Raw genomic sequence first — 26348 nt, forward strand, 5'->3', positions numbered from 1 at the left:
TTTGTGTTACGCTTTCATGGATAATTTCATAAATACATCAGAAAGTGACTGTGTGAACTGTGCATGGGCCATGTTGTGGAAACAGGCTGTGTGGTGGAACCGCATCTTTTAAACTCTGAGCAGTGGCTTGCTAAAATGTTGTTCTAATGCTGACTTTGCTTTTCTCTGGTAATTTCTAGTTGTGGTGTGTGCTAGATAATTAGATCTCTATCTCACATATGACATCGTAATTTGAAAATGACCTTGACAAAACTAAAATGACTTGGGAATTGTAGCCTGCCCTTTTCTCTTTGTCAGTTCTGTTATTTTAAGAAGTTCTTCATGTTATTGATGAGCACGTATTGCTGCAGAGAAGGAATGCTGGATTTGATCGATAGTCTTATGATACCAGTTTGCAATATAGATGTGTTTAACTCATGTCATCTACGAAAGAATCAGAAAAAATGTTATGGTAGTTCTGCAATGGTGTATGTTTAAGCTGCTGATAATGCACAAATGTTGGCATTTCTTTAAAAAAAAAAAAATCTAACATTTGTAATCTTATTTTGTTTCTTTAAAATGTTTGCCCTGAGTGAAATGACTGTGTGGTTGTCTATTAAGCAGCTAAAGTGCTGTGCTGTTTGTTTGGCTTTTAGTCAACATACTTTCCAGGAAAAGGTGAAAGGACACAAATACCACAGTCAAGTTTCGTTTGTAGTTCAGTGAATGTGAAGTATATGTTTTAATCTAAAATGAAGTCTCTTTTTAAAGAACTTAATCAAGGCTTAGTAGAAAGACTCAAACTTTAGATCCTGAAATAAACAAGGCTGCTTGCTTTCAGACTTGAAAAGTGTGATATTACTCATCAAGACCACAGAACTTTTTCTGTGTTTCCATGTACTGAGTCCTTTGGTAATTGTAGTAATCCTGTCACAGTTCATTAGATGAGCATGTTAATAGTCTGCACAACTGATTTAGAGGGCCTTAAAATAGTGGTAGTAGATCCAATACTAAGCAACTGCCTGGAGTCTCTCTTTAGGCAGAATATTGTCCTTCTATGTTGGTACAATACATAGTACTTTAGGAGCCTCTCAAATTCCTTTTAAACAGTAGTAATAAAAATGCCAGATATTCTGAAAATTTACAAGTGGGCACCATGCCCATGAGGTCAAAAACGGGAGATAAGAATCATTAAAGATCTGTTCAGCTTTTAACTGCTAAGATCTTGAATCTGTTGCCTGATAAGGTGGTAGTGATGGAAGTGGGTCTGATTGCAGGATGTTGGATGTAAACATTTAGATCTAAAATATTTCATTGGTGTCATTCAGATTCCAGGCAAAGTTTAAATTCTGAAACAATAATCCAATTAAAGAATCTCATATATATATTTATTTAAAAAAGAAAAAAAACACTTGTGAGTAAGTCTTAAATACAGGACAAGAAGCTAACAACTAGTTCTATTGGGAAAGACATGATGTAAAAACACTCAACCCACCCCAACAAACAAATAAACCTACAACTTGTAAACCACAGGTGACTTTTTGTTGTATTTATCAAAATTAAGGGGACAGTTTTTCAGAGTGAACCCCTGGAAAAGGGGGGAAAAGACAGCTTCAGACAGGGTCTGGTAATGATTTTCATTGCTGTGCTACTGTTTTCATACAGCTGACAGGAATTAGGAGTGTAACTATGAGCAAGTTTTTGTTTCTGCACCAGAGCACATGCTCGGATGCCCTATACCTGTGTAGATGAAATCACACATGCCTTCTGTGTGAAGGGCAAGGCTGGTAAGTTATGAAATGGAACAATGTGCCTGTGTTCGTTTACAGGAACGTTCCTCTGCTTCAAGATTTTAAATGGGCTTGTTTCAGTGCGCTGAAATCAATTTACAGGAAGTCGGGCTCCACTGATTCACTTTCTGCATATTGATTTCTGCCCAAAGTGAAACTTCTGATATTAACAAAGCATGAGTGATATTTATTTTTTTTTTATAGACGTCACTTGAAATGACTGAAAATAATAAAGCCTTTTTTCTTATTCTTGAAGGTTGTGGGTTTTTTTAAAGGTGAGATTTAAAACTGAATAAGAATGATTCTGGGTAATTCCTGTAATGGTGATGAAGTTCACTACTGGTTTGTGCTTATATAGAACAAAAATTCTCACTGTTTTCCTGCCTTAATTTCAGTACCTTTTCTTCTGAAAATAAATTAGCCAGTGCCTGGTAGAATAACCTGTTTTCAGGGCTCCAAGAACAGGCTATCCATATGTCAATTGTGACAGGTAAAGAACCACCACCTCATGATAAGTCCTGAAACAGAGTGAAAAACTTAAAGGATTCACTTTATTCCTTTGGTCTCTTTGATTCTCTTCTGTTAAGATTTAGGAATGAACAAGACTTTTTTTTTTTTTTTTTTTTTTCCTCCTGTGTCTGCTCTTTCTGTTTTTAATGGGAAATTAATTTTCAGAATTTTTTTCTTCGTTTTAATTCTGCAGTATGTAAAACAGCATATAAAACTTCATGAAATTTACGAATTAGAGTGGAATTGTTGTTTTAGAATGAAAAGGGGATGTGATTATTTAAACATGTTGGTAGTGTCTATGGATTACTTTAAAATTTTCTTTTAGAGAACTTCTGCTAAGGCACCATAGATTAATAATGCAGGGCCATGTTAGAGCTCTATTGCATTGAAGTGCAAAAACTTTGATAAAGAGAATGAAGTATTCCTTCACTGGATTGCTGTAAATCATGTACTCATTGACAAAATACAAAGACAATCAGAATTGCTTGACTCCTCCAGATTTAACCAAATAAAAACATTTTCTAGTGCCTTGATGGTAATTTTGTAGGTACTTCCAGTTGCCCAGTCATCTTAAAAACTTGATGAGAAGTAGATATGTAGAGCATGCATGTGCTTTGTAAGGATTTTCATCCATCAAATTACCTGGTTAAATTCAGAGCAAAATCTAGATTTTATTTTACTGATTGTAACTAAAGGTGAAGTGGGTTTTCGTAGCTTAATCAAATGCCTGCTACATTAAAAAAAAAAAAAAAATACTTAATTCTTCTGCCAAAGGGTTTTTGGATAAAACTGTTACAGATTAAACCATGTCAACATGGCATTGCCTTCTGCTATCTCTTAGCAAATAGGCCTCTGGTTACTGAGAGATACAGTGTCAATTGGCTGCCGTTAGACAGCTATTAGGAAGTTTTAATCTCAGTTTTATTGTTAAATTTTACAAAAGAAATTACTTCTATAAGACATATATTAAATTTTTTTACAAGTTGGAAATTCATACATGAGTGCCAGCTGTTACTAGTGGTATTAAGTGTGAAACCAGGCTAATTAGCTTTCATCTGAAATCTTCTGCCCTTGTTCTAGCATAATCCTTGAAATTGTTTAAACAAAAGATTATCGCAAACCTTTTAAAAAGGCTGGATCTTTTTTTCTGTGCAGAACACTGAGCCTTGTAAATGAGTCAGGCTTTCTGGGTTTATACACAGAACTTCTAATCCTGAACTTGAATATATATTAATGGATCTTAATTGGTATATTAACCTGAGCTGCTGAGACCTATGTACATGCATTTAAATACTTGAAAGTCTAGCAAGTGTTTGGAAATATTTGCATAATTTTGAGGGAATTGAGGGGAGAAGTATAGGGAGCTGCTTGATGACTTAAAAAAACAAAAACTGAAACCAAACCCAACTTCTTAAAAAAACAGTAAAACTTTAACATATTAGTGATGAACGAGCATGAAAGTGAACAGTGTACCTCTACAAATGATGAAACTGTGAGCAAGGAGTGATGGTGATGCAGATAGCTTGAAACTCGCTGTATTCCATTGTAAAACTTGCTGAAAAAGTGGCACTCAAAAGCAAGCATCTGCAATTCTATTATCATATTTATTTATTTAATTGGATGAGCTCAATTAGCTTAAGATTAAACAGTGATAATGGATTATGCAAGAATTTTGGGCAATAGTACAGTCTTGCTTTCTTAACATTAACTGAGGTTAACACTGCATGTAGTATCTCTGCAAGATAGTAGAGGGTTCTGAGTATAAATAAAAAGGCGTTCCGTGGTTCCAGTGCCATGAATTCAGAGATCCCCTTGAGAAACTGTAAACTGCCTGCAGTGGTTCCAAGGACATCTCTTGTCTTGTTTGCTTCCAGTTTGCAACTTGTCATTGGCAGATTGTCTAAACTCTAGAAAATATCTTCATTATGCAGCATGGTGATCCGGTTTTGCTGTGAAAAGGTGTAAGAAGCTTTTCTTATCCCTCTCTCACCTTCTAGTACTTAAAGTTTTTGTCTTTTTTTCCTCCCCACTCTCCCTTCCCCTGCAAAGTCTGCACACATGGTCTTTACCTCATTGTTGGTTGGGGGTTTTTTATGTGGTGGTAGCTCTGTAAAAGCTATAATGCCGTTAGGTGGCTTGTGAGATGTCAAAATGAAAATATTAGGTAACTAGGAAAGGAGGACTCTGTTTATAACCACAGTTGTCAGTTTATGAAGCCTGGAATACCCTACAGGCCAGGAATTACACGTTTTTAAACTCGTACAAAACCCATACTGCAAACAAATTAAGGTCTGGATTTGCTACACAGACTAAATTCCTTTAGGACTTATGTAGATATCTGGGCTGTCAGATGCACCGGTCTATTTGAGATGAGGTTAACCCAAAAGTCTCCATCTGGAGACCTCTAATGTTTGGGCAAATAAAGATCTGGATCTCATCTCTGTGATTATTTTTCTTATAGAAGAGTAACTGAGTTAGAACCTCTTGACACTTTAATGAGACTGTGGTTTATTTCCTGGCACTGACTTTGTTTGATGAAACAGATAGCAAAGCTTTTCTTTTGCACAACAGCTGTCAAGAAAAAGCCATTTCATCTTCTGAAAAGTCTCTATCCTTCCAGTAATGTCTAAGATGTGCTTCTGGAGCAGATTGAATATCTGGAAGGAAAAATAGAGATGAACACGAAGAAGAAGGGAACTTGAGTTGTTTTCTTGTGCTGACCCTCCATTCAGTTGTTTCCTGTTTTGGCAGTGAGTACATGGCTACAAAACAGCAGAAGTAGAGTGTTCCTGCCAGCTACTCTGAACTTCTCTGTTATGGGTCATAAATTTCAAGGACAAACTGTATTTTGAACTTACTGAAATTTGAGAAGTCTCATGTAATTCTTTAACCTAATATTAGAGTTGAGAATCTTTGATCGCCCTGGCTCTACTGCAACCCTCAAAAAAATCAGAATCGAAAACTCAGTTTTCACTCATTGCACATAATGAAGCAATAGGAGAATCTGGACAGCTGAGTTCTGCAGAATTGCAATGATTTATTCTACAGCAATGTCTACATGCAAAATGAATATAATACTGTTAAGATTTGGAAATGACACAAGTCTATGACTTTCTCCCTTCTGGAAGTACGTACCCAAGTTGTAGGACCATTCGGGTGCAAGTATTTACCTGAGCATTGACAGTGTTCAGTTACCTACCATGACAGAGTGGGTACAATAAAGTACTGCAGGATTTACTTTAATAATTGCTAAATTTCTACAGTTAGGCACGTTGAAACTAGTCAGTGGTGAGAATCAATCCATAATATTTGCTAGCTGCAATAAATGTGGACCCAGAAAATATGAGTAGGTTTTCGTAAGTGCTGATATGATTTAATAACACAATCATGCCCAGTTTACATTCTCCTGGGGGGTTATTTCCGTGCCTGTGACCAGCTGACTGGTGTCAGAAGCTCTGCTTACTCTGCCTTGCTACAACCTGTTCCAGATTGCCCACATAGCGCTGAATTAGCAAGGGGCTTTCTAGGAAAACCATGTTGCAAGTGTGTGATTTTTTAAATTTTTTATTTATTTAAACTCGCGTAATAGTGTTGTTGAACTTTAAACTGTCCCTCTCTGTCCCCCTGCTACTTGGCCTCAGGAAGAAGCTCAGCATGGCTTGTTTTGAGGGACATTAATAAGCAAATCACTACTACCATATTTTACTTGAAAGCAAAACTGAGAGACTTGGTAAAATGTTTTATTAAGGGTATTAAAATCTACATTTATTTCATTTATCTGGCTAAAATTCTGCAGCTTGTAGTTAAGATCAATATTATTTGATGCAATTGTCTGTTCATATGTTTGATCTTTAGCTGACTTTCTTGTTACCTACCAGTTACATCCTCATTTCTTGTCCTTGTCCAAATATCCTGATGTAGAGTTTAATACAGGATAAGAAATGCAGTCTGCCTTGTCCAAGTGGGCTGATCCATGTATGCTTTAGATCTTAGTGAGGTTCTTTTGTTGAGTCAGTTCAGTGCTTCTCAATGACTCAATTTGCTCCAGTATACGCTGAATGTGAAGACCTTTTCCCATTTGTGTAAAGTAGCTGGTTATTATGGATCCCTGTTTTTCTTGTGGTCTTCTGTATGAGTCTTTGCCATGTCGTATATTTGTAGGGGTGTTTCCATTCTGAAATCAGCCTGTGATGACATCTCAGAAAAGAGCAGCTTTCCTTTGACTCTACTGTAACTTTTTTTTTTTTACTCTTTTTTACAGCAGAGGCATCATTTTTCTCAGTGCCAGCTTTAAGAGGAAACATTTATTTTATTTTTTTTAAAGCTCTTAAGCTGAAATTGCTTTTTTATTTAAGTCTTTATATACTTGTTGTGAATTGCTTTCCTTGGTGCGAGTGCCTCAGCAGATAGATTACTGTGCACTTCTGCAGCCCGAGATAAGATCTTGGCAATTGCCACTTCCCGTAGGAACAGAACTGTTAAATGACAGTATGTCATTATCTCTTAGTCTGAGCTACTCCAGAGTTTATGGTGTAATAAAATAGTGTGATCAGATTGAGGCCTGCTGCAAGGTTCCCCGGGAGCCTCTCTCAATCTGGAGGCCTTGAGGGTGGACGTACAGTTTCTCTTCTGGAAATACTGACGTGCAAATCTATGCAACATTGCATTGTGCTCAAACGACTGATGGCATCATCACCTCTTTGTGTCATCTTACCTAATACTTACTTGAAGATTTTGGGGTTTTCTTCTCTCTCTTAGTCTCCTGTTGGTGTCTGAACAAGATGGGGAGAGTATAGCCACATGTGCTACTGTGCAGATTTACGTATGGCAACCATAGGGTGGTGCAGAGTCCTAGAGGCTGCGGCAAATAGGGAAGTTTGCAGAAAATACTTATTGAGCAAAGGGGGGAATTTGAGAAATCTGCCACTCCAGGGTAGTTACAGGTTAGGAGGCTGAAATGAGGGTAATTTTCTGAAGGCTGAGAGGAATGGAAAGAGAGGGCTGTGGGCTGCAGAGTGACTCACTACTGTGAGGTCTCTGGTAGGGGAAAGGGAGAAAGGGTCAGGCATCCCGGTACAGAAGGCTTTGGGACAAGGGGCTGACAGCCACCACAAGCACCTCCTGCTGATGAACACCTGTAAGTTTGGAAAGTTGGGCTGTGTTCCTGGGACTGATCCCTTTTTTCTGAACAAGACAGCCATCCGCCCTTCCATTTCTGTGTCCTTTGTGGCAGGAAACACGATGCTGTCACACCAAGTGGAACCCATTAATGCAACTGAGAGCAACCTTCTCCCGTAAAGCACTCAAGAACTTCTTATTCCAGTCACTACTGCAAATTAAGAGCAACAAGAACTTTCCGTTTGAAGAAGAGTGCTTCAGCAGACTTCCTCTTTCCACCCCTGAAGTTTTTGGGGGTATTTGCGCAGGGCACAGAACTTAACACCAGGAGATGAGTGGCATGGAATGACTCATGCTCAAAACCAGAAGCATTTGACTTTGGAAAACTGACTACAGTTCTAGCCCTTCCTCTTTAAAGTTTTATATTGCACGACCTTTTAAATGAAATGTCGAGCTTCCTTTTTAAACGGTGGGATCTCTGCAGTATGACTGTGAGTGTGATTCAAGAAGGTGTTTCGTAACTTTTTCAATCCCTGTGTCCGTCCACTAACTTCAGTTCTGGTGACATCACTGGCTTCAAGTTCCTCAAAGCATGATAATTGTGTGCTTTGAATAAGTCTGCTTTCTCCAATGTGGAGATCCTGTAATACTGACATCTTTTGAAACCGCCCTAACAGTGGTGAGCACCAGTAGTTGTGTGACTCTTGCAGTAACCAATAATGGAAGTTTTTGAGGAATGGAAAAGCCCATGACATGGCCATTTTGTATAACTTGTCACTAGATTGTTTCCCTCTAATAATTATCTCTGCTGAAGGCCACCAGGTTTCCACTAAAGTCCACTTCATATCCTGGAATTGATCTTAGATTTTGTTGTTGTTGTTACTTTAGATGTTTTAGCAACTTCTATAGCCACCCTACCAAAAAAAAAAACCCAAACCAAAACTCCAACCAAACCACTTTTATCCCATATTGCTGAAAAGAGTATGCCCCATCTTTTCAGACATGGGTTTGAGTGCTGAGGTCCAGGCAGGCATGCCGTCCAGGATTTTCTATTTTATTGGTGTTCGTTACATTCAGAAATGAAGTGCTATATGCTGCTTGGATTTTCATAAAGGCAGCAGCTTGCCTGTTGTCATACCTCGTTTTATTACCACCCCACTCCAGTTTTTTTCCCTGTTTGTTGAAATATGCTTCAGGAATACATTAGGTTTTTTAAGTTGTCCGTGTTTCTGGAAGGTACATGGGTAACTTCTTTATTTTCATTTTCTCTGTGCCTATGGGAGATATGCATCTCCTAGAACTCCCATATTCTCTCAGTACCTTTAGGCATCGTAGCATCTTTAAAAAGATCTAATATTTGGTAGCGAGGTAGTAGGCAGCTCTCTATTCCCTGAACAATAAATTACCAGTTTCAGATCCTGAAATATGTGTGACATTGGTATTTGAATCTGTGGAGCTCTCTGAGAGTTGGGGGTAGTGTGTATGTGCACATAGTCATATATGCTTAAGTATAATATTTTTATATTAGAGTGCTTTTGTATCATTCCATATCTGTCATGAAGCATTTCATCCGTTTCCTTTTAAAAAAGAGAGGACAGTTCTTTTCAAACTTGTTAATGCCGTGAAAGGAAACAGTGTAGATTAGTGCTGCTGCTAATTTAACCCAATATTTACAGCAAAAAAGCCTAAGGGTCTTTTAGTTTGGTTTGCATTTTGCTGGATTTTAGGGGGATTTTTTTGGTTTTGATTTTTTTTTAATATTAATCTTAAGTGGTGGGGTGGTTGTGTTGTCTTTTGCTGGGTTTTGGGGTTTTTTTAACAAAAAAAAATAACCTCTAGGCTCTGTGGGAAATGTGGTTACAGATCTAGAAAACCATTTTTCCTAGTTCCCTGTTTTTGTCTCTTGTTAATCCTGTACAGTCGGTACAGAAGAAAAATAAACCCCTGCAAAATACAAAGTCACCAACCTAGTGTCAGGGACGAATTTATGAAAACATCCATTCTAGCTGCCTCGTGTTTGAGATATTAAGACTGTGGCAGTCAAGATCATATTCTCCAGACGGCATTCTTCATAAGCAGAAATACTGGCAGCCATGTGTTAAGTTTAAAAAAAGATAGCAGCTGATGTCAGGGCTTATTTCAGTCAGGAGCCATTTCAGAATACTGTACTAATTTTGAGCAGGTATATGTAAAATAGAACTCTTGCCTTGAAGCACAGCATTCAGTGTAAATTGATACATACGTGAATAATGGGGTAGAAAAAGATGAACAATTAATCAGCTGCAGTAGATAGCCCACTTTAAACAAAAATAATAAATCTTCAGTGTTGTACGTGATTCTTTATGCAAAACTGAGAGGAACAGAACTGAGGAACAGAAATTCAGTGTGCTTGTGTTTCAAGGATTAAATTTTTGAGCTGATATAAAATCCTCCTGCTCTGATATGGGGAAACTACCACAATTTGAACCAGAGTCTGAGCTAATTTGAAACTATTAATAGAGGAGCGTCCAGCCTTTCTGTGCAAGTGATCAATAGGTCACAAGCAGCCCCAGATGCACAGAAACCTATTCTCTGCTCACTCTAGATGTGGATGAACACCAGGCTCAAATATATCTGTATCTGGAGAGATAATCAGTAATAAACTCTGCTTCATTTGGTTAACTGTATTTAACAAAATTAATTTCATCCAGTGAAAGGCAATGAATCTAGCTCAATAATTTGTTTTTAATGATTTATTTTTTTTAGTGGTCTCTGGGCCACGTTTCATGTATGTGCTCAATGGCATTTTAAGATTTCTTAAACTTAATTATGCTATTGAAATAGCAGTTTTACAGTAAATCCATTCTTTCAGTTTTCATTGATTTCAGTTAAATCTAACAGCTTCACCCTGAAGTTCCTAGTACTATAATTTTTAAGAATTGCATATTTGTGCAGTATTTTTTGATGTGAAGTTCTGTTTCTACAAATTGGGACTAAAGTCCAAGGACAACAGATTTCTTTTTATTAAAGCTTTTGAAATTGTCTCAGCATCTGAAAAAAACTGAAAGAAACCCTAATTATATGCTTGTGATGATATATCATGGTTTATTTGAGCATGTGAATTGGATACAAATAACTTTGGCCATCTGCAGCTTTGTGACATCTTGCTGATGTCCAACATCACTTACACCTATATCTTGAGTTAAGTCACTACTCCATGTGTATGTTTGATGCCAAGAGGGGTAGACAAGGTTTTTTTCTATCACAATGAAGATTTTCTAATTGCTGCTGAGTTAGAAGTACAACTGATGGTTTCACTGATAGTGGAAAGAATTACTCAAAGCAGTTTATGTGAAAGTGCTTTGGGGCAGAGACCCTGCTCCATCAGGAGTGTAAAGGCATAACGTCTGGTAAATGTTCTGCTGCTTTATTATGTAAGCTAATAATATTTTAGCACACAAGTAATGTTAGTGTTGAATTCTGATAAATTTAAACTCAGTTCTTAAGTTGAAGCCCGAAGTGCTTTCTGTCCAGAACTCCCACGTGTGAAGATGTGAAGTCAAATGGGTATTTGTCTTAAAATAGCAATGGTATGATGATATTAGATGGATTCATATCTAAGACTTTATTTTTTTTTTTTTGTTTCAGGACATCAAGCGTGAAGCCAGTGATTTTCCATGCAAAGTGGCCAAACATCCCAGAAACAAAAATAGAAATAGGTACAGAGATGTCAGCCCCTGTAAGTACACTTTATTTTCCATTGTTTGTAATAGACTGTTGACCTCTAATGACTTCTTCTCACAGCTAAATGTTCTTTGTAAGAACAAGGTTTCTGTCAGACGGATATGCATCTAAGACAATTCTTTTTGTTAATAAATAAGTTTATGAGATAGAAGTCACAGGATGCCATTATATCCATAGGATTATACTAAAACAGCATACAGTATGTTCTGTATTTGTTGGCAGAAGTCCGAAGAAAGGAATTTGCTTTTCCTTTGAATTCTTTTGCTAGAGAAGAATGGTGGCTGAAGTAGCATTAATAAAACTGCAAGTATCCTTTCTGCTGCAGTATGCTTACTAGAGCATCCTTCTAGTCAGTGTAGCATAACTGCCCCTACTGGGAGATGGGGAAGAGTCTTGCATAAAACATATGAGTACTGGCAATAAATCTGAGCTAATTAGAACAGAGAAAAGAGGATGCTTGCAAAGGTGGTGGTTCTGAAATTATTATCATTGTGAATTCTGGTGGGAAGTGTATCTTTGCACGTGTCCTCTGTACGAGGCACAGCTCCGTTCAGTGCTGCAGCCTGTCTTTCCTTCCACCAACATCCCATGGACAGAGACAGTAACATTCAGACTCCAGGGCCGGGCGTGCTGCACTTCTGGCTGTGCAGAGAGCTGTGGGACAGGTGAAATGGTTGGCAAATAATACCTGATGTATCAGACACTAAAGAAAGTGCACAGCTGGTTCACTAAACTGCCTCCTCTGCGCTGAGTGACAGTGCCTGTCCTGGGACTTCTTTCCCCCTTGAAGGGTTTGGTGCTGCCACCTGTTTTAAACGTAAAGTTTGTATAGGTCACTGGGAAAAAGTCTGTCTTCTGTTCAAAGACAACAATATTATTGTCTATTGGAAAATTATACTTAGTGGTTAAAAGTTACTGAAGTTGTTGGGGCAATTGACAATAATAGAGCATATTGTACATGGGTTGCTTTACTGAGCAGTTCTAATACTTGGGGTTGTGAGTAACAAATGGTTCCTTTTTGCCTTTAGATAATACTGCTTCCAAGCCATTTTGGGTTTTTTTGCAAAATTTGTTTCTTTGTTGGTGGTTTGGTTTTTTTAATCCTAAATGGAGCAAGCTGAGACTAACAAAAGAGCAGTGAAATTACATTTGCTGTAGTTCTTGAATTTTGATCGTTTTTTCTGTACATTAAGGTGTGGTTGGGTTGGAAACAGTAGCTAAATGTCTACCGGAAGAATAAGAATCTCTGTTCTGTTTGTCCAGTATATGTTCAGGCAAACCTTTAACAACCTTGAACAAGTTGAATTTGAATGTTTAAGCTGCAAAAGATAAACAGTTGTGTAATAGATTTATTTAAAAACAGTAACTCGATAACTGTACAAATAGGTCAGTGTGATCTGGTTTGCAAATTACTGTTGGGGTTACTTCAGATACAAACACTTCCATTCTTGCAATGTGTTCTTGGAAGAGGGAGGGCAGCTTGTGGTCCCTGTAGGGCTGTTCTTGTAGTGACTTTCCAGAGCTACAAGCACCCCTGAACACCTCTGCGCTCCCTGCCTTTAAGCTCTTCCCATTCTTCAGGAGGATTCAGCTTTTATGATCCTAACATCTGATAAAGTTGTGCATGGGTTTTGCTGTGTTGCATATAGATTAACCAGTTTTTTTCTAATTATGCTGCAGTTGATCACAGTCGAATTAAGCTAAACCAAGGTGACAATGACTATATCAATGCTAGTTTGATAAAAATGGAAGAGGCCCAAAGGAGCTACATCCTTACCCAGGTAATTGCTGGCAGTGGATAATAAAAGCCATATGGTGATTGGAGTTGTTTTTCTTTAACCTGTTATGTTTGTTTTCTTTATTGTAAAGCTAGTTAAGTGTGTATAAACATCTGCGTGTTTTATAAACATACACATAGAACGATTTTATAGAAACGCTATATTTCTTCCTGCTTCCTGTCAGCACTGACTGACTTTTCGTAGAGTATTTTGGTCCCTTTGTATAACAGATGCTTATGTGTTATGGTGAGAGGGGCAGACATTAACTAAAACAGATTTGGGAATGTCTTACACCTGACCTTCTCTTTCAGGTAAGTTGTATGCTCCACCAGGCATTTTTTGTTAAACATCCTTCTGAAAGTGATGTCATTATAGTATTTACAAATAACGTATCTCCTAATAACGTGGTCTAAGTTGGGCAACGCTAATGCTTCTACCTTTTGTGTGAGAGGAAAGCTGTGAATACAGACTTCAGTGATGGGAATATAGGAGGCAGAAGGGAAGGAGCTATTTTTCACTCCTACCTATATAACAAATTTAAAAATACCTGGATTCCCTGTTGTCTTATTCTGAGAACTAGTGACTGTGCCAGAATTCTTGTTTGTCTTAAATGTTTGGTTCCCTGGAGACTGTCCTGGTCTCTAGTCTTGACTTTCTTTTTTTACCCCTTCCTCCCACGCTTTAGATAAAGGTAGACTGGGATTAATATTTTCAAGTGGCAGCTTTTCCTTCCTGTTTCTAGAGAATAAAGATAAATCTAAGGAAGAAGTGGACAATGCAGTGTTCAATATGACAATGATTCTGTGCACACAGCTCTTATTCCAGTTATTCATGATATGGGAGGTTCATCACAGGGTTGAACTGATATGTGGAATAGTCAAATGTGCAGCTAACTAGTAGTAGTCATCTATTCTGATTCAGAATTTAATGGATTTGAATGGCCTTATTCAATTCCAGTCATTCTTTCTGAAGACTCTGGGCTGCTATTTTGTTTGAGCAAAGTGATAGATAGCAAATATGAGAGGCATGATGATGCTGGCTTGTGTTGCCCAAAGATCGGAGCAATGGTTTTGGAGTAGAAAATAGCAAAGGAACTTAGCACAAACAACAAGTTATAAGGAAATCTACTCTGTGAGCAGATAATAGACTTTAAAAGGAGTTATCATTTTGTTCCGTTACAAAGCAGATCTATGAAGATTCTTGAAAACGATATAACTTACTACTGATCTGGCATTGTTTCAGTCTTTTGAACATTTGTCCATGCAGTCTAGTAGTTCAAGTATTATGAATAACTGTGATGCATTACGGAATAGTTCAACATAGATGTTAATTCTGTTCTTAGTCAATGAGGTTTTATTTCCCCATATGTATACCTTTCCTAAGAAAGTTCTCAGCACTTTTCACTCCCAGTTCTCTTCTCGCAAATGAGACTAGTTGTGTCTTCCTGTTATGTTTCGGGGGGGGGTGGGGAAGGGTAACTGTGCTTTTATGGGTAAATTCATAGTGTTAAAATGGAACTTAAAGCTGTATCACAACGCTTTTTTACAGTTTGAAATGAGAAGTTGCTTGTTACTTGTCTAAATTTATTGCCTAGTGCAGTAGCTTTTACTGGGAAATGTTGAACTGACATTAACAGAAAATAAGGCTTATTTCTGGGGATTCTGTCTCTGCAGGGACCTTTGCCAAATACTTGTGGTCACTTTTGGGAGATGGTTTGGGAACAGAAAAGCCGTGGTGTTGTCATGTTGAACAGAGTGATGGAAAAGGGATCCGTAAGTACTTACCCAGTTATAGCTATGTGTTCCTTTGCATGTTTATGGTTTTTCTTTTAAAAAAAAAAATACACCAGAAAACAAACCAACTAACCCAAAAAATGGGGAGTGATGACAGCCATCAGTACAGAAAACAAACCAACTAACCGAAAAAATGGGGAGTGATGACAGCCATCAGTAATTTTATCTAAGAAATTATATCTAGAATTAAATACCCAGTCACCCGATCTCAGCCCAGTCAGAAAATTATTCCCTTTGTAATTGTAGGTCTTAATTTCTTCTGAATTTGCTGAAATAAGGCATGAACACAATATGACTCTCCACACCAATGAATATTTGGTCTTTACTGCTAGCCTAGCTCTCTGAATGGAGTTCTTTTCAGTGTCACAGATTGCACCTCTCAAAGGTCATTTACGCCAAGTGTTGATTCACAAGCATTTATGAAATGGTTTTGAAGTCGTTATGGAGGCGCTTTGACTCCACGTTTCTATCGTGCAGTAAGAGCTCTGATGATTAAATGTATCACCTAGGCACCAGGCTCCACCAGTGTCATTGCTTTAGGAAATATGTTAGAGGTATGAGGAGAAAGGGAGCACAGCTGAAAGTACTTCTGGTGTCTGTCCCAAGCAATGATCTTCTGGGTGCTGGGGAACCAGCTGCTGAGCTGGTGCTTTACTTGCTGGGACAAGCACAGTGGGCTGTCCAGGCCTTTTAGGAAGTTTACATGAGACAGTACGGGCAGAAGATGAAGGGAAACAATAGTTAATCAAACAACGGGGATTATTTAAAGCAATTTACCTTCAGACAGATAAAAAGTTGTGGTTCCTCTGGCACATGGAGTAGCTGCTGTCTTGGTAAGGAAATGCCTCAGCCTCTCTGATGGTGGAGATGACGGGATCCACCGGGTGTGGTTTTCATCCATGGGTCAGAGTTCTGCCCCTGTGCTCGCTCCACGGCTGCCATCCTTAGAGTGGACTTGGCAGCTGCACAAATTTGAGACAAAAGCAATTTTAAAGACTGATAGAAATGCACAGTTTAAAGCTGAATGATACAGTGTGGCCAGTACAGAGACACTTCGGAGGAGAAACAGTGGGTATGTTGGGTATCCACCAGTGACAACTGGGTGGTACATGCTTTTGCATAATCAGGAAAGAATTCTCAATAATCAGGAAGATTCTTGTGCAGTGAGTTATGTTTTAATAAACTGCAGTCTTGATTTTTGAGTGTTTTGCTTTTTTTCGTAGTGCAAGTGAAATTTAATCTTCAAAAGAGTTGCAGTAACCATATTTTTCAATATTTTCTTCCTTTCCAGCCATTCCCGCTCATTCTCTGCGCTGCCAATAGTTTTAAACAAAGAGAATTGTTGTGATCCCTCAGGGCAGGCTCCTTAAGCTTCTCCACAAACAGCAGTGGGGGACCTACAGTGCAGCACCACAAAATATTGTTTGCAGACACATTTGGTTGAGAAATCAGACACAAAGCCAGTTGCTGTCTCTTGAAAATTAATTCAAAAAAACCAACCCAAAGTGCAGAGAATTGTAACTGCATTCTACACCCAGATAAACTAGAGGATGTATTTTGAATAAAAACTAGAATTAATCTAAGCAATACTAGTGTTAGTCTGCCTATAAATAAAATGCTGAAGGGTTTTCTTATTTATTAAAATGCTGTCAGAAATCATCTTAGTCTTGAGAATGCTGTTTCTTTTTCATTGTTCTTCAACTTTAAAGCCATATTATTTGCCCTTTAATAAAAGAGGCATTAGCCATGCCCAACCATCTGTACTTACTGCATGTTTAGGTGTGGGCAAATGGTGGTCACAACCCCATTCCAGTGAGCAGTGCTCGGTGGCAGAAGTAGTCACCAGTTCTCCCAATCACAATATCCTTACATTTAACTGTCAGAAACGCGGTTACACACTTTCCTATTCCTGTTGCTGATGAGTTGCTTTAGTTTCAGTTTTTCCCTGCATGCTGCAAAATGTGCTACTTCTCTTTTCGGTTGACTCATTCAAGGTCCTGGCGCTTTGCTCAACTAAACTCTCTGGGAAACCTCACTGAGAAATTTGAAATTCAGTCAGGAGTAGGTAATGGGAGTGTTTGCTGAAGGCAGGGTTTTTTTGTTTGGCACTTCACTTTTAAACTGTGCCATGTGAAATCAAAATGATCTCACTGCTATTTTTGTTTTTGTGGTGAGTGATTAGAGTAACCCAAAATCTCATCTGATGTTACACTTGCAAATTAGCAATGTTATAATTCTATCTATGTTGCTTATTCGTGGAATTCATACTTTTTCACAGTACATTCTGCTCTTGTTAACATCTAGTTCTTCTTTTGAAATTTAAATGTGTGACATCAGGGTAATAAATAAAATGCAGAATAGACTAAAATTGAGATTTTGGCAGAATGTTGTGACAGCTTTTATAATTAGACAGTTACTCGATTTTTTTTGTTGGTTTTTTGTTGCAACACAAGCTGAAATAAATAATGGCTTTGGTGGTTTTGATTAGATTCCATGGCAGCTTACGGGAGAAAGGAGAAAGAGGGCTCTACCTGAACAAACCTTAGGTATTTTCATGAGTTCAATCAGGGTCAAAGTGATTTGACTCGTACAAAAGATTCAGTGGTACAAAAGAAGATGTGGTTCTGCAACATAAAAGAAGGCTGATACTCTTCACACTAGAATTGGCCTTCCTTAGAATAAAAGCAGATGAAGAAATTGTCTCATAAGAAAATGCATTTAAGGATGTTTTTTCCTTGGCTTTTACACAAACATAAATGACACATAAATGTCTCCTATTTGTTTTTAGATAAAGTGTGCACAGTACTGGCCACGGAAAGAGGAGAGAGAGATGTTTTTTGAAGATACAAACTTGAAACTAACATTGATATCTGAAGATATAAAATCATATTACACAGTACGACAACTAGAATTGGAAAACCTTACAGTAAGTACCGAAACTAGTACTGATCAGATTCTGCAGTCTGAGGTGAGATTCACCTTATCAATGAGGTCTTGAAAAAGATGGTCAGAATTATAGCAGATTTTGTTCTGGAATTGGTGATTCTGTGTGAGATTGTTCTTCAGCCTCTAGTTTGTGTTTTACGGAAATGAAACTCTTAAATATTTATGAAATGTATATGGGGAAACTTACAGTCGTTTTCGTGTCTCAGCTGTGCACTGCGTGAGAGGGTTAGATTGTCACTACCTTTCAGAGAACCCTTTATAAAAACACTTAGCAGATGTCCTAGTGCTTTTGTGTTATAGATGAAATAATTGCTCTTCCTGTCACTTAGGCTGCCTGTTTGCCTGTGGCTTGTTCTAAGGTTTATTTTTAGGTTTTGGCTTAAATCTTTGTGTTTTGCATTGATGGCTTTCACCAGAAAGCAGGAGCTGGTTTAGCTGGTCCAGCAGTGAGCTGCACGGAGCTGGTACAAGGCTGGTACAAGCCACAAGCTTTAAGAGAAATAAGGGGTTTTATTTTTTTTCCCCCCCTCTTCTTGCTTACCACCAAAATAAAAGTATACATGCTGTTTCCCACCCTTGCTCTCTCTTTAGCACTGTCCTGTATTAGAGCAGTGGGAGCTAATCTAAAGCTCCCTGGGGAGACTAGCTAAGGGGGAGCACCATTAACTTTCACTGGATGCAGGTCACTGATGATAATGTCCAAGGTCCTCGATGGAGCTGAGCCAGGTGTGAACGGTGTGAGGTGCCAGCCTCTGTCCTGGTGGAGGACACGGTTACTCCTCTGCTCAGCTTTAGCATCTTGCATGCTTCATCCTGCCAGGAAGCGTGAGACAGCAGACAGGAATTTCACTAAATTGTCCCCGAGTAAGAAGTAGTAGTTTGTGGTGGGTCTGAACTGTGATGTCTGATTTGTGAGGGCTGCCACAGGAGGGTTTGGTGGCTCTGGGTCGGTATTCTCGGGGGATGTGAGCACTGGTGGCTTAGGAGTCTTGGAAGAAAGTTTTCAGGTTGGAAACAAACCTGTGACGAACAGCTGTGATAGCGTAAGGGCTTTGTCTGCAGAAAGTGTAAAGACTTCTGTAACCTGATGTATTTCATTTTGAGAAATCTTCAAATGATACTCTGCCATTAGGAACTGGCAGGCAGCAGAGCCAGCTGTCTTGTGGCAGGATAAGCATTTGAACTCTATTGAAAAAACCAAACCATGGTACAAATAAGTATATTTACTTATCCAATTTCCTTTGCTCAACATGGAGACCTTCACAACAAGAGATAATGATTTGTAATTAGTTTTTTAGCTAAGCAGCTATAAAAGCTCCCTCAGACTGGGGGAACTTTGTCGTTTGAATCTGTTGGCTATTCTAAAGATGCCGTGGAAGCAGTGGAGCCTGAGCAGGCACATGCCTCCGTTCCATGTAACTCAAGAGTTATTTTCAAAGGAAGTAGCTAAAATTCTTCCAAAGGCACAAGTTTGAAAGTGACCTAAAGGTAAAAATGTCTGATGTCCAAAGCTGTATGTCTAAATTCACAAGTGACTGTTTGCCAGGAAACTGAACGAGGAACTGTATGTGCTGAACAGAACATTGTTGTAGGCAGCTGTGCTTTGAATCCTTCTGACCCCTGCATCCAAGCTAAAAGACTTCCTAAATACTCTTTCTACAGACACAGGAAACTAGAGAGATTCTGCACTTTCATTATACTACGTGGCCTGACTTCGGCGTCCCAGAGTCACCCGCTTCATTCCTCAATTTCCTCTTCAAAGTGCGAGAGTCTGGCTCGCTCAGCCCCGAGCACGGGCCCGTGGTGGTGCACTGCAGCGCGGGCATCGGCAGGTCGGGGACGTTTTGTTTGGTTGATACGTGTCTCCTGCTGGTAAGAACGACTTCTTCCAGATGATACGCTATTTCTGTAGAGTTATTTTGAGGAATGATTTGTTGTAGGCTTGCAAAGAGCTGTGGTGTGTTCTGTGGAGTGTTGTTGCATGCTATTTCCATTATCTTACTCATATTCTGGTTTGGGAGCGTATTCCAAGGCAGATCTCATTCTTAACTGGCCATTTGGAGTCTGGAGAAGAAAAGTCTGTAGTTTTTAGAGTGATTTGCAAAGACAGGCTTTGCCCTCATGGTTAAGGAAAAAAACCCCTGGATGTCTGCTAAGTAATAGTGTGAATTATCCTTTTACAGAGTCAATTTTGTCCTGACTTTAAGATAAAACTGGAGTTCCCTTGGCTTTATTCTGTCACTCTGTGAAAGCTACTAATGCACAGAAGTCAGGCCTAGGTTAAAATGGCCTTTCCCCCACCCCTAATTATATTTTGAAAACAAGAAAGAAAAAATGTACAATGTGTTGGAGACCCAGTGTGTTTTCCCCTCTCTGTCTCTTTAGAGACCCAATAAATAGCTGCTGATATCAGTTTTATTATTAGTTTATTAATTCTGTAATACGGAGGGTGGTCTGAAGGCCACCCTACAAACTGACTCGTATTGAATCTCACCAGAGCATAAAGCATCTTTCAAATTTTTGTCTTCAGATGGACAAACGGAAAGATCCTTCTTCTGTGGACGTTAAACAGGTTCTCCTCGAGATGAGGAAGTACCGAATGGGGCTCATACAGACGGCAGATCAGCTCCGTTTCTCCTACTTGGCTGTTATTGAGGGGGCAAAATTCATTATGGGAGATGCCTCCGTGCAAGTGAGTACGAGCAACCGCGCGGCCCGAGGCAGGGAGCTCAGCAAGTGTGGGCCATGAGTGGAATAGAAAGAGACTTTAAATCTCGTGCTTGCTTCAGCTTCAATACATTTTTACATTATGGGGTTCTTAAATACAGTGCTTAATGATCTGTCGTGACCTGAAGTGTTGTATATAAGAGCCTTCCACAAAGTACCTGCAGTATGAGAGGTGGCCTTGTGTGCTTTTCAGCCCTGTCACCAGGGTGTAGACTGGCTGCATCGGCCTTGTCTTTCATCTCAGATAATAAATATTTTCTAATATGCCAGAAGTTTAAGTATTAGGATTTATGTCCTGTAAGTTGCAGAACTCAAGCAACACAGGTTCTGTTTTGTGCCGTTTACATTTTCCAGACATAGATTAAAATTTCCTGCATTTATCGCAGGGGTTTTCTGTGTGCTAGATGTAGCTCAGGTTTGGAATTCTTGTGTCTTTTTATTTTTTCCTTTTTTTCAATACAAATAAACAGCCATTCTAAGAATAAGTTAAAAGGTGGAGTATAAAGACCCTGCCATGTTAAAGTTAAAAGTTATAGCCACTTACATAAAAGAAACAGAGAAAAGCTTAACAGGGCTTTTCCTTCCTGAAGGAGCAGTGGAAAGAGCTCTCCAATGAAGACTTGGACCCTCCACCTGAACACACCCCACCACCTCCCAGACCACCAAAGCGAACCTCCGAAATGCACAACGGGAGGATGCATGACCACACGGAATTCTTCCCGAAGCATCAGGGAGTGGAGGAGGAGGTGAGATGTTCAGTCAGCGCTGGGGAAGAGACGGTTCCAGACGGCAGAGCTCGTTCATCCGGACCACTCATCACAGACAGGTAATTTGTTTAGTTTCCTGCTTTTTTCACTGTCCCGAGAAGACCATCCCGTTGGCTCATGGCTTTGAGAGGTTACAGAGCGTTTCCTCATCAATGGCATTTCATAGAGAAGGGCCTGAACAGACTTTGATCGATTAGTGTAATAATAGCTCCAACCAAAAATCTTTTCAGTAAAGCTCTTATGCTCATGCTCTTTTAACTTGAGGCACAAGCCAGGGCCTCTTTTTGGATCCTGCTGGAGTAAGAGAAAAAGTGACAGCATAATGAGGTGGTTTCATCTTGATTTCCATGCAGCGTATGTTAAGTTACAGAGGAGCTCTTTCACTTAGAGGCAGTATTAGTCATGGAGCTGAAAACTAGGCTGAGTAGCCTTAGCCACGCTTGGAAATGTGAAATCAGTTGCAAGCAAAGCTGCTTTTGATGAATGGAGTAGAGGGGGCTCATGAAAGGAGAACTTTTCTACCTGTCATTTAACCTACACAGTAAGGACTAATAAATGTGCAGCGGTGCTGTGTACGTGAGTGGGTGAGTGGTACAAGAGCAGAGCAGCCCAGGTCCCTGCCTGTGTCACCACTAGATGTCACTCCTGACGTATCACAGTGACGTGGAACTGGTTGAAATCCACACACCTTGGTGTTGCTGGTGTCCTGCAGGTCCACTAGTTTTACTCAGAACAACCGAGTGCCACACAGACCAAAAAAAATCAAAATTAAAAAAATAAAATTCCTATACCCACCAGGGATTATCAAGGGAAAGCGACATGTTCCCCCACTAGATGGTCTCCTAAAGATATCTTCAGCTTCCCGTAGGAATACTGGAATAAAATACCAGGTTTTAGTATTGTCCACAGAACTCCTAGAGCCTTTCCAAGAGATGCAGCTGGCAGACTGGGTGTGTTGTATTTGGCTGAACCTGGCGGGGAGTGTGTGACTCTGGGAACTGGAGATCAGTGAGATGTGTTTCCAATAATCTGTCTTCAAAATAAACCTCCTCTAATTTCACATGGCAGAGCAGAGGCCGGGCCAGGAGCTGAACCTGTTGTCTCCCTCCAGATTCTGCGGGAGGCAGGGAGAGAAATGGGAGTGTTTCCCTGCTCAATGGGAAACAATGCTTTGATCAGGATTTTTCTTAATTCATCAGGGCAGATTCTGGAAGTGAAATACTCAAATTCCAAATGTCTTTACTAAAAAGAAAAATCTTGGAAATAGGAATGGATACAAATGGAAGCTCAGCTACAACAGGGACTCTTTCTTACCTCCGTGACAGTGTGGTTCCATTACCAGAGTATTTGCTTGGGTTGCAAGGTGCCAGCTCATGCTCTCCGTGCCTAATGAAGAGGATGGATTTAAAGCTGGTGTCTCGTGTCTTCTCGTTAGCTCTATAAATCTGAATTTCTTGGTGAATACATGATTTCCTGGAAGTACTTTGCACAGTGTAGCTTAGATGAACATAAGACATGTCCAGCTCTGAAGAGCAGCTCAGAGACTCAATTAATTTAATCTATTACTTGTCTGAGGCTGGAGTTGAGTCATGCTCTGGAACTGCCCACCCCCATTGATTGCAGAGGCTGGCAGGGACTCGACGTCTGCGTTTTACCCTGCTAAAGTTCCATCCCGCCTTGTGTGATGTTTGGGCTGGACTAGGAAACGCCAGGATGGGAATCCTGAGCTCCCTCCCCCCGTACCAGTGCTGGTGCTGCAGGGTCAGGCTTTCTTTGTCCCTTCATCCCTCTTGTCCTCGGGTCTGGGACAGGGGGAAAGTGACACTGTTTGTTGGGAGCGGGAGGGACTGGAGAGCAGAGGAGAGGTCTGATGGGAGAGGATGTGGGACAGCAGGAGGAACCAGAGGGGTGGGAAATAGACACTGCTGGCAGAGAGGAGGCAAGAAGAAGCAGAAATCTTAAGAACACTTATTTTCCTGCCCAAATATTCTAGTTCTGGGATGGAAGATTCCCGAGTTCTGTATTTAAGCTGGCAGCAGATCTCAAGGAAGTCCCCCTGCAAAGCATCTCCCCGCTGGCCCCCACCCTGCTGGTCCTCACAGCACGGGGACACTGCTTTCTGAACTCAACTGGAAGAAGTTGTACAGTAGATAGAACAGTCCCTGCTCAGTGAAGAAGCTCTTTGGGTGTCAGAACACTGGGCACTGCCAACAGGGGGTGTCTAGAAACCAAACCAGGTTAAGAGTATGAAAGGTGAAGAGATGGTCAGTCCCATTGATAAAAGCTACCACAGTGCATTTTGCTGCTCTCTCAAAGTTCGAGCTGCACGAGTGACCACAGTTCTGTCCTTCTTTTGACTTTTTGGGAGCTCGATTTCAGACCCTGGGTGTTCTCCTGACCTGGATGTAGGTTTGAGTTGTGCTACTTTGCTGCGGGTGGCAGATCTGTGATAAGCAACGGGGGTAGGTGCTGTTTAAAACTGTCAGCTCACGCTTTAAAGGGCACAAAATACTCCCAAGCACGGCTTTTGATGACAAGCACCATTCTAAACCTGTCATTTAATAATCAGAAGGGTAATAATTAGCGATAGGCTTTGGTTTGCTGTCTGCTGCAGCTCCCGAGAGCAAGAGATTTCCAGGTTTGTCCGTGGCGTGTGGTGGGGGAGGAGAATCCAATACTGAACATGTATTTCTTTGTCCCCAAGCACTAGTCAAGACACTGAAATTCGGAGGAGAACTGTTGGTGAAAACCCGCGTCTCTCGCCCCACAAAGAAGAGTCGATGAAGTCGGAAAGCTCGGAAGAGGAGGACGAGAACATGATGACAACTTGGAAGCCATTTCTAGTGAATATCTGCATGTTCACCTTCCTCACGGCGGGAGCTTATCTCTGTTACAGGGTGTGTTTTCACTGATGGACGTGCCAGCCAGGCCGACCCTGCGGGGAACACGATGACGGGATGGGTTTGTAAAAAGCCTCTCTGAAAGCGAGCTCATTGCGGCGCGTGAGCCTTGTCTCAGCGGGGGCAGATCTTTAGGTTGAAAGGCCAGAACTTTGGTTAGGGCTTAAAGAGAGAATTGATGCACTAGGGTTTTATCTAGCCCTGTGGTCCCAAGAACATAATATTCTAATCTCAGGGCCTTAAAATATTCAGGAGTAAGCAGAGAAAATGCCAAATAGTCTGTTTTCTTTATTCTTTTTTTTTTTTTTAAACTAAATAACAGAATTACAACACATTGTTGTTTTTAGCCTTTTTTAAAAAAGCCAGTTCTTTTTCTTTCGTGTTTCAGAAAAACTAGGCACAAGTGAAACTTGCTTGTACTCTCCAAGTGTTGTAACCAAATACGTGACTTCTATCGATGAGTCCCCAGACAAAGAAAAAGAAACCCACATACCTGAAGAATGTAAACTTTTTGGAAGGGAGGGTGTTGGGGGAGGGGTGTTTGTGGTTGGGGTTTTGGTTTTGTTTTGTTTTTTTTTTTTAAAACTTGCTTCATGGTGACAGACTGAGTTGTGGGCAGCGCCTGTGGTATTGGTCTATTTAATATTGGCATAACTGTTCTTACAGAGCTTATTGTTTTACATGTTGATAGAAACAGGCTGCTGCGTTTGCTCAGGGTATCCCAACGTGTCAAGCTCTTCTCTTTTTTTATTTTTTTTTCCTTTTTTTTTTTTCTTTTATTTTAAGAAGTGTATCTCCTCATTGACTTTTGTTGCACTCTACTTGCACATACGCCTATTGCCATTGCACCATCCTTTGCAAAACTGTTTTGACTTTTCTATTCTGGGTGAGGAGAGGTTGAGGGGAGGGAGAGAAGCAGGAAGGGAAATTCAACCAAACCACGTCCACCAGCATTTGGGGCTGTGCAGCAGGCGCTCGCAAGGACCAGTTCTGAAACCTCACCCTTTGGAATGTAAAAGGCGGTTTGACCCTCCCTGGGCTCCGTAAGGACCAGCGGGTCCTGCCCGCCCGCGGGGGGAGGTGCTGGGAGGGACAGCATTTCAGTGAATCCCGAGCAATTAATGCTGTGGCAGCTCCCTCAGGCACGAGAACTTCCACGGAGACACGTTGGTCGGTGACGGTCTCGGTTGGCTCATGATGCAAGCGTTCGCGTGTTCGGCTTTTTTTAAAGCAAAGGTTTAAAATACTGGCTTTAGTTTGGCTTGAAGAGACGCTCTTCAGTAGTTCCTGGGCAGGGGGGTGTGAGAGGGCGACTCTCCGGCCCCTGCAGCCGGGGCTGTCCCTGTCCTGGTGCTGGGGACACGCAATGGTGGGTCTGTCCCCTACCCCCATGTGTCCCCCCGGGCCATTCCGTGGCTCCAGTCCTGTCAAGTGCTTGTAAATAGGGATTTGGGTGCGTGGGTAGAGCTGTGACTGGAGAGCAGCGCTGCGCCCAGTCCCAGTCAGGGCTGTTCCTCCTCAGTACCAAATTATCAATAGCTTCAACAGTAACAGCAAAGTGGCTTTGCTGGTGTCACGGGGTGGGGGTGCACTCACTCGGGGGAGCCGTAGTGAGGGGAACTGACCCCTGAGGGCTGATCTGCAGCGTCACCAGGCAGTTCTTCTCATTTTTTAAAGGCTTTCTAGGGCACTAGTGCTCACCCGCCCCTCTCGGCACAGACCTGGCTGTGGAGTAACTCACAGAAGTCTCTCTCCACTCCATATTTATTTTTGCAAAGCTGTCTGTAGGGGTAGCTCTCTTCCTTCAGTGAGTCGGTGAACGGGGAGGGGCGGGGGGGGGGGGGAGTTATTTCTATTTTATGTTTTGTTAAGCTTGCATCAAGGGCTTTTCAAAAAGTACAATAATAAATCCTCAGGTAGTACTGGGAATCAATACTTTACCTGTGAGACTGTTGGTCACACCAGTACTTGAAAGGAGGAATGTTGTAATCAGTCAATATTTAGTTATATTATTGGAAACATGAAAAATAAGTATAGAAAAATGGTAATATATAATGGCTCAGCTGTGTATTTAAGATACAGTATGTGATTGCTTTGTCCCCACTCTTCTCTCCATCACCTGGTAGAATATTGTTCTAAGGCAACATTTGTACCCCCTTTGTATTGAGATGCATGTGAAGTCCTCTAGCGTCCCCATTAAATACCACCTGCTTGAAAGGTGAAAGAACTTATATTTCTGCTTCCTGATGTGCCCAAATTATCTTTGCATGACCCCATCCTTAAGTGGCTGTGGTTCCAAGGGTGTTGCTGAAAGTAC

The 26348-nt window shown here is 40.5% G+C and overlaps 1 protein-coding gene across 1 annotated transcript in view; it reads left to right on the forward strand.

The window, feature by feature from the left end:
- The window catches only part of PTPN1 (protein tyrosine phosphatase, non-receptor type 1), a 43780-nt gene extending 17911 nt beyond the window's left edge, over positions 1 to 25869 (forward strand). Inside the window, exons 2-9 of the mRNA XM_014943838.1 lie at positions 11025 to 11115; positions 12801 to 12901; positions 14572 to 14670; positions 17480 to 17617; positions 19300 to 19509; positions 20168 to 20329; positions 20955 to 21190; positions 23836 to 25869. Of these exons, the coding sequence (XP_014799324.1) occupies positions 11025 to 11115; positions 12801 to 12901; positions 14572 to 14670; positions 17480 to 17617; positions 19300 to 19509; positions 20168 to 20329; positions 20955 to 21190; positions 23836 to 24043 (1245 nt within the window). The 3' untranslated portion in view covers positions 24044 to 25869. The remainder of the gene's footprint in view (positions 1 to 11024; positions 11116 to 12800; positions 12902 to 14571; positions 14671 to 17479; positions 17618 to 19299; positions 19510 to 20167; positions 20330 to 20954; positions 21191 to 23835) is intronic.
- The last annotated feature ends 479 nt before the right edge of the window (positions 25870 to 26348 follow it).

Source organism: Calidris pugnax, unplaced genomic scaffold, assembly GCF_001431845.1.
Source record: "Calidris pugnax isolate Ruff unplaced genomic scaffold, ASM143184v1 scaffold118, whole genome shotgun sequence".
In the NCBI taxonomy this organism is placed as follows: Eukaryota; Metazoa; Chordata; class Aves; order Charadriiformes; family Scolopacidae; genus Calidris; species Calidris pugnax.